General features: G+C 38.4%; 1 protein-coding gene and 1 long non-coding RNA gene across 3 annotated transcripts in view; one reads left to right on the top strand and one right to left on the bottom strand.

Moving 5' to 3' along the window:
* Positions 1-8,887, top strand: part of LOC116274173 — an 89,123-nt gene that overhangs the window by 32,138 nt on the left and 48,098 nt on the right. The window lies entirely within an intron of this gene.
* The window catches only part of SRP72 (signal recognition particle 72), a 37,397-nt gene continuing 29,191 nt past the window's right edge, over positions 682-8,887 (bottom strand). The window contains exons 18-19 of the mRNA XM_003898860.5: positions 3,657-3,816; positions 682-2,620 (exon numbers count right to left, since the gene is read on the bottom strand). Of these exons, the coding sequence (XP_003898909.1) occupies positions 2,443-2,620; positions 3,657-3,816 (338 nt within the window). The 3' untranslated portion in view covers positions 682-2,442. The remainder of the gene's footprint in view (positions 2,621-3,656; positions 3,817-8,887) is intronic.

Below are 8,887 nucleotides of genomic sequence, written 5' to 3'. Positions count from 1 at the left end.
ACAATTATTATTTTTTGAGACAGAGTGTCACTCTTGTGCCCAGGCTGGAGTACAATGGCACGATCTCGGCTCACTGCAACCTCTGCCTCCCAGGTTCAAGCGAGTCTCCTGCCTCAGGCTCCCGAGTAGCTGGGATTACAGGCATGAGCCACCATGCCCGGCTAATTTTGTATTTTTAGTAGAGACGGGGTTTCTTCATGTTGGTCAGGTTGGTCTCGAACTTCCGACCTCAGGTGATCTGCCCGTCTCGGCCTCCCAAACTGCTGGGATTACAGGTGCGAACCACCGTGCCCGGCCACAATTATTTTTTAATGCAATAAACTTATTTTCCTTCATTGTATCTGTTTCAAATAGACTTGTAAGGAACAATGAATTGCAGGTTCCAGAAGGTTTGAGTGATGCAATGATTTTTAAGGTTGGCTGTTCCCAATAGCATTGGAATTGCTATGCTTAATCACTTTTTCAAAGGTTTACTTCTGTTTATACACACACCAAGATGAATTTTCAGTAAAGTTTACACTGAAACTTACCGAATCTCTCAATCCCATTAGATTAGTTTTGTGAGTTTACTAAGAGGGACAGTACACACAATTTTGATACTCAGCTTAAAAGAAAATTCTTGGTTATACTAACCAGGAAGTCCTCCATAAAATGCCAACACCCAAAACACCTTAATCCATATTCACTGCTAAAATATTTTATTTTAAAATGTACCACAGTGAATGGATGTATCCATACTGGTTTTTATAAATGTACACATACACATCCATATATTTGACAAAGTATATATATGTACTGGTTAAAGACCTATCCAAAAGAGGAAATATTTCTAGAAGGTTCATGTATTTATACTTCATTTGACAAAACTTTATTTGAACAGAAGTTTCAGTTGCTCAGCAATGACTAATGCTATCAATAATGACAACTAAATTGAGAACTGTAAATTTCACTGCTGTGCCTTGGGTTAAAATTTTCAATGATGGAATCCTAAATAAGTAAGTTATTCCTATAATGGGGTATATATTCAGAAGTAATAAATATCTGTCACTATTACCAAAAGACTGTTCTCTGTAGAGCTCAAAAAAGTATTATGCCACAATACATCATTTGTATTTAAAAAGGATCTCTTGTTTAGATGCCACTGCAGATTCTGCTTTTACTGAACAGAAAGGCAGCACCCCATTTCTTTCTTGTAAAGGAGGAAAGTCTTTTATAAAAAACTCTTTGAAGAAGTTTTGGTAGTTACGTTCAGAGTCAAACACAGCAGCACTTTATTAACAAGGACAGAGTAATATAATCACAAGGAAATACTTCTAAGTCTAAATTAAATGATATGTTGGGCAGCATAAAATGAATACTAACAAGGGCAGGCATCTCAATGTGTCTGTCTCACAGCTGTTCAATGTGAAAGTAGTTTGTAAGCAAGGAAAGACAAGAGCAACATTTACACCACAAATTGACTGTAAAATATTTCATTACATTGAGAAAGGTAATTAATGGTCAAAATCCATAACCAGAAGGAGACACCATTTGAGTATCTATCAATGGGCCAAACAGATCTGTCAGATTTTAATACTGCCTGGTATGCAAACTCAGATACTGATTTCCTCTTTATGTAGGAAACCAATGTTCATGTTCTTGATAATAGTCATTAATCTTTCTGATTGAGACAGTCCAAACCCATCTGACCTCAGAACACTAGGTCTAAGAGTCAACTTCTTACACTGATATATTTTCCTTGAGTTCTTTCCTGGTGCTGTATCAGCATGTTACATAATCTGAAAATGACATGGGGCACAAAGGAGTCATATATATATAAAAATATGAAAATAATCCCATATTCCAGTATCACATGACAGAAAATTTATGGTTAAATTATTTAAGACATTTACTTTATTTTTCTTGTGGCCATCCATTTAATTAAGTGAAGAACATCAGTTAAGTATTAAGAAGGTCCCTCTTTATCACATGATATTTCTAAGCAGATATTTAGGAATGCTCAGAAGATTCCACTTTCAGTCTCCTAAGGCCTCCTAAGACGTAATTTAAAGTGGGACTTGAACAGAAACAAGTATCTTCAGACTCCAGCTGAAATCGTAGAAATAGTTTCTGTTTAAATCCTGGGAAACCTTAGATAAGGTATGTGAAACTGAAAAAAGATTGAATCAGCACACACAGATAAAGGATTCAACAGATACCAAGATGGGTAAATGCCCAATTATTTTCAGTCCTCATAATCTGTACAAAGCTATGAGGCAACCAGTAGGCCATATCTCACTAGGCAGACTTTGAGGAAGATGTTTCCCTATTTGAAACACAAGAAATTATGAAAATATGGAGATGAAGAGGGAGCAGTTCTGTGCTTCTTGCTGTGTTACCTTTATTATATTCCTAGTGTCACTGAGACTAGTTTAAAAACAGCCTGCAACAAGAATATTCTCATCACCAGCCACCTTTTCCACCTTTCTTCTTTTTCTGTTGCTGTTTCTTTTTTGTTGCTGGAGCCCCTGCAGGTTTCTGGTGTCTTGGGGGTATGATGTTACTTGTAGAGGCAGATACTGTTGCAGCACTGCCAGGTCTTGGGGAGGTGGGTGGGCTGCTCACAGTTTTACTGGCATCCCTGAAATCATTAGATCAGATCATTTTTGGTCACTCATATATTCAACAAAGGGAGAGTATAAAAATGTATGTATATGGGTTTTACTTATCACACTTAACCCATTTTACTTATCACACTTAACATATTTTCTACTTCTTTTAAGGTAAGCTCCCCAACTCCCTATTGACTTTTCTTTTGAATAACATTTTTACTGTTTTTATTGAAGAAAAGTAAAACATGATACACATGCCAATTTTTAGAAAGCGTAGAAAATAAAAAATTTTATTTTTCTGAGACAAGAGTCTTGCTCTGTCCCTCAGGCTGGAGTGCAGTGGTGCCCAGGCTGGAGAGGAGTGGCGCCATCTCAGCTCACTGCAACCTCTGCCTCCTGGGTTCACGTGATCCTTCTGGGTTCATGTGATTCTCCTGCCTCAGCCTCCCGAGTAGCTGGAATTACAGGTGCGCACTACCACACCAAGCTAATTTTTGTATTTTTCATAGAGACAGGGTTTCACCATGTTGGCCAGGCTGGTCTTGAACTCGTAACCTCAGGTGATCTGCCTGCCTTGGCCTCCCAAAGTGCTGGGATTACAGGGGTGAGCCACCGCACCCGGCCAGAAAAAATATTTTTAAAATAACCTCTCATCTACCATACAGAACGTATTAACATTTCTAACACTTCTTTCTAGTCATATTATTTATTTACATCTGTTTATCTAGGCATTTATTTAGTTGAATGACTCAGTGTATTTAGTTGCCTTTTGAGACTTTAGTTTTTATAATACAAATAGTTTTTACTATATATATTTCACAATATATATTTGATTATATTGTAAATACTTAAAACTATTTGACTATTGTAAAAACTAAAGGAAAAACTAGTCTAAAAAGGCAATATATTTTCTTTCATTTACATAAGTGTAGTATAAACATTTATCAAAGATACATCACTACATTTCTCATACTTAATATATATTAAATTCTCACTAGTAGCCTTGAGTCAATCTCAGAAACAATGTATGTTCTAAGTGCCCTCAATTGTGGAGCAATAACTTACAGTTCAGATGAAGCTCCTGCAGTTGCTCCCTGGGTCCCTTTTCCAATCTGATCCTTCTTTTTACCCTTCTTTCTTCCCCGGTAGTAAGAACGTTCTCGCATTGGCAGCCATCTTTCTGGATCTGGGGTAACTTTTGGGTCATAATTCTTAGGCAATTTTCCTGCATAACAATTATAAAGAGAGATGTATCATAATATTTTCGAGATAGTTTGATTTAAACAATGTCTCTAAGCCTGGGAATAAATAACATTAAAATGGAAATGAATTTGAGAAAGTTTAATTTGTATAATCTAGCAGGCAAAATGGCCTTACTTTTTTTTGTTATTATACTGGGATACATGCGCACAACGTGCAGGTTTGTTACATAGGTATACACGTGCCATGGTGGTTTGCTGCACCCATCAACTGTCATCTACATTAGGTATTTCTCCTAATGCTATCCCTCCCCTAGCCTCCTACCCCCGCCCCGCCACAGGCCCGGTATGTGATATTCCCCTCCCTGTGTCCACGTGTTCTCATTGTTCAACTCCCACTTGAGTGAGAACATGCAGTGTTTGGTTTTCTGTTCCTGTGTTAGTTTGCTGAGAATGATGGTTTCCAGCTTCATCCATGTCCCTGCAATGGACATGAACTCATCGTTTTTTATGGCTGCATAGTATTCCATGGTATATATGTACCACATTTTCTCTACCCACTGTATCATTGATGGGCATTTGGGTTGGTTCCAAGTCCCTGCTAATGTGAACAGTGTTGCAATAAACATGTGTCTTTATAACAGAATGATTTATAATCCTTTGGGTATATACCCAGTAATGGGATTGCTGGGTTAAACGGTATTTCTGGTTCTAGGTCCTTGAGGAATTGCCACACTGCCTTCCACAATGGCTAAACTAATTTATACTCCCACCAACAGTGTAAAAGTGTTCCTATTTCTCCACATCCTCTCCAGCATCTGTTGTTTCCTCACTTTTTAATGACTGCCATTCTAACTGATGTGAGATGGTATTTCATTGTGGTTTTGATTTGCATTTCTCTAATCACCAGTGATGAGCTTTTCTTCATGTTTCTTGGCCACACAAATGTCTTATTTTGATAAGTGTCTGTTCATATCCTTCGCCCACTTTTTGATGGGGTTATTTGTTTTATTCTTGTAAATTTGTTTGAGTTCTTTGTAGGTTCCGGATATTAGCCTTTTGTCAGATGAGTGCAAAAATTTTCTCCCATTCTGTAGGTTGCCTGTTCACTCTGATGATAGCTTCTTTTGCTGTGCAGAAGCTCTTTAGTTTAATTAGATCCCATTTGTCAATTCTGGCTTTTGTTGCCATTGCTTTTGCGGTTTTAGTCATGAAGTCCTTGCCTGTGCCTATGTCCTGAATGGTATTGCCTAGGTTTTCTTCTAGGGCTTTTATGGTTTTAGGTCTTAGGTTTAAGTCTTTAATCCATCTTGAGTTAATTTTTGTATAAGGTGTAAAGAAGGGGTCCAGTTTGTTTTCCGCATATGGCTAGAATCCTTTCCCCATTGCTTTTGTCAAGTTTGTCAAAGATCAGATGGTTGTAGATAGGTGGCATTATTTCTGAGGCCTCTATTCTGTTCCATTTGTCTACATATCTGTTTTGGTACCAGTGTCATGCTGTTTTGGTTACTGTAGCCTTGTAGTAATAGTTTGAAGTCAGGTAGCATGATGCCTCCAGCTTTGTTCTCTTTGCTTAGGACTCTCTTGGCCATACAGGTTCTTTTTTGGTTCCATATGAAATTTAAAGTAGTTTTTTCTAATTCTGTGAAGAAAGTCAATGGCAGCTTGATGGGGATAGCACTGAATCTATAAATTACTTTGGGCAGTATGGCCATTTTCACGATATTGATTCTTTCTATCCATAAGCATGCAATATTCTTCCATTTGTCTGTGTCCCCTCTTATTTCCTTAAGCAGTGGTTTGTAGTTCTCCTTGAAGAGGTCCTTCACATCCCTTGTTAGTTGTATTCCTAGGTATTTTATTCTTTTGTAGCAATTGTGAATGGGAGTTCACTCATGATTTGGCTCTCTGCTTGTCTATTATTCGTGTACAGGAATGCTTGTGATTTTTGCACATTGATTTTGTGTCCTGAGACTTTGCTGAAGTTGCTTATCAGCTTACGGAGATTTTCGGCTGAGATGATGGGGTTTTCTAAATAAACAATCATGTCATCTGCAAACAAAGACAATTTTACTTCCTTTTTATTTGAATATCCTTTTTTTCTTTCTCTTGCCTGATGGCCCTGGCCAGAACTTCCAATATTATGTTGAATAGGAGTGGTGGGAGAGGGCATCCTTGTCTTGTGCCGGTTTTCAAAGGGAATGCTTCCAGCTTTTGCTCATTCAGTATGATATTGGCTGTGGGCTTGTCATAAATAGTTCTTATTATTTTGAGATACATTCCATCAATACCTAGTTTATTGAGAGTTTTTAGCATGAAGGGGTGTTGAATTTTATCGAAGGGGGAAAAGGCCTTATTTCTCAGCGTGACAAAAAAATTCAGAGGCCATAAAGAAAAAGACTTCACAGATACATCTATATAAAAATTTTAAGGCCGGGCGCGGTGGCTCAAGCCTGTAATCCCAGCACTTTGGGAGGCCGAGACGGGCGGATCATGAGGTCAGGAGATCGAGACTATCCTGGCTAACACGGTGAAACCCCATCTCTACTAAAAAATACAAAAAACTAGCCGGGCGAAGTGGCGGGCGCCTGTGGTCCCAGCATCTCGGGAGGCTGAGGCAGGAGAATGGCGTAAACCCGGGAGGCGGAGCTTGCAGTGAGCTGAGATCCGGCCACTGCACTCCAGCCTGGGCGACAGAGCCAGACTCAGTCTCAAAAAAAAAAAAAAAAAAAAAAAATTTTAAAATCTTTATTTAGTAAAAAATATATTTCTAAGAAAAAATTTAAAATACAAAGTATATAATAGAAGAGTGGAAAAAATCCTTAATATAAAAGAATTCTTGCCGATCAATATGTAAATCACTCAAAGAAAAATGGACTCAGTTATAATTAAGGTAGGTCAGGAGAAAGGAAAGTAATTCATCTTCTGAACAGATGTTCACCCTCACTAACTAAAAATGAGAAGGGTAAAAAACTCTATCAGACTCGTAAATATTAAAAGCAGTAATACCTAGTGTTGGTGAAATGGTAAGAAGCACTCACCAACACTATATTAGGAGAAGTGTATAGTGGTATAGCCTTTGTGGAGAGCAATTTAATCTGACAGCACCATTAGAAATTTATAGACTTCTAGAAATTTATCGTGCAGAAACCCAAGAGATACAAAGTTAAGAAGAGAATATTCTCTGTGACGCTCTTTTTCTTTTTTTTTTTTTTTTAAAGATGGATAGGGCAAGGTATGGGTGGGCTGATATTCTTGAAGACAGTAAAATAACTTAAATGTCTAGCAATGAAGATGATTACATTATAATATGCCCACAGTATAGCAACCTATTCAATTGGGTTAAAAAGTGAAGTGCAGGCCAGGCGCAGTGGCTCACGCCTGTAATCCCAGTGCTTTGGGAGGCCAAGGCGGGCAGATCACAAGGTTAGGAGATCGAGACCATCCTGGCTAACACAGTGAAACCCCGCCTCTACTAAAAATACAAAAAATTAGCTGGGCGTGGAGGTGGGCGCCTGAAGTCCCAGCTACTCAGGAGGCTGATGCAGGAGAATCGCGTGAACCTGGGAGGTGGAGCTTGCAGTGAGCTGAGATCGCGCCACTGCACTCCAGCCTGGGCGACAGAGCGAGAAGCCGTCTCAAAATAAATAAATAAATAAAGTGAAGTGCATCTATTAATCTGGAAAAATGTTCTTCACAATTCAGTCTAAAGTGAAGATTAAAACAAATTATATTATGTTCAACTTTCAGTACCTAATGATATATGTTTGATTCTATATATACATATATACACACACAAAAATGTTAAGTAATTGTCTTTGGGAGCATGTTTTTTTTGGGAGATGGGGACAGGGTCTCACTCTGTTGCCAGGCTGGAGTGCAGTGGCGTGATCTCGACTCATTGCAACCTCGGCCTCCCGGGTTCAGGCAATTCTCCTACCTCTGCCTCCTGAGTAGCTGGGATTACAGGCACGCATGAGTAATGCTCAGCTAATGTTTGTATTTTTAGTAGAGATGGGGTTTCACCATGTTGGCCAGGTTGGTCTGGAACTCCTGACCTCAAACGATCCACCCGCCTTGGCCTCCCAAAGTGCTGGGATTACAGGCGTAAGCCACCATGCCCAGCCGCAAGCATGAATTCTGGGCAGGGAATTTTACACTCTTTATGCCATTCTATAATGATAGGTATCAACTACCTTTGTTTTTAGAATAAGCATATGTCACTTGTAAATTTTAAAAAATATTCATCTGGAAACTACAAAAATAGAAAAGAAAGTAAAATTTTAGGTTATTACCACCTACAGCTATCAGCTGTTTCCTTTCAGTATTACTAATACACAAAACAAATATTAAATGTTTGCCAATTTTCAAGTACTGTGACAAACCAACAAGACTTCCACTTAAAGACAGTGAAATGGATACAAACATTAGCTTGTGTACCTTCCTCAAACTCCACTAAAATGGTAATAAAACACATTAAAGGAAGAACAGAAGAAAAGATATTGTCAAAAAAATTTTGGTAGCTGGAAAACAGATGGAGGAGTAATAATAAACTTAGCTAAGTCTTGGGAAACCCGTATCTTAAGATGGCAGAGAGCAAAATCAAGAAATAACCTGATTTATATAATAGATTCCTCAAAACCTCAGGAACTTGGGTGGCTCCAAGGATAACATCTGACCAGGTAAAACAAAGCACGGTAATGTCACCCAAGTTTTCCAGAGATTAAAGCCACACCCCAAGCCAATCAATGCACGTTATTTCCCTGGTTAATAATTCAAGGCTGGACACTGACCTACTTGGCCAAATCAGATTAATGAGAAATACTTGCCAAATCTGGAAAGGGCTTCTTTGTTGTGATGAATATAAATGACAAGTATGTGGCCCTGACTGTTTCCAGTATACATTGTATGACTCTAATGGGATTCTGTTTTGTGGACAGCAGAACAAAGAGATAGAAATACTGAGTCAACCAATCTTGATGCTAACATTCCTCTAGACTGCCAACTTTATAAACAGTAAATTTTCTTAAGCTAGTTTGATGGAATTTTGTAGTTATGTGTAGCAGAAACATCATAATGTGTAAGGGCTTACTTTTG

The sequence above is a fragment of the Papio anubis genome, chromosome 3 (assembly GCF_008728515.1).
Source record: "Papio anubis isolate 15944 chromosome 3, Panubis1.0, whole genome shotgun sequence".
NCBI classification, from domain to species: Eukaryota; Metazoa; Chordata; class Mammalia; order Primates; family Cercopithecidae; genus Papio; species Papio anubis.
The sequence above is the reverse complement of the archived record's forward strand: the minus strand, read 5'-3'. Positions and strand labels throughout refer to the sequence as shown.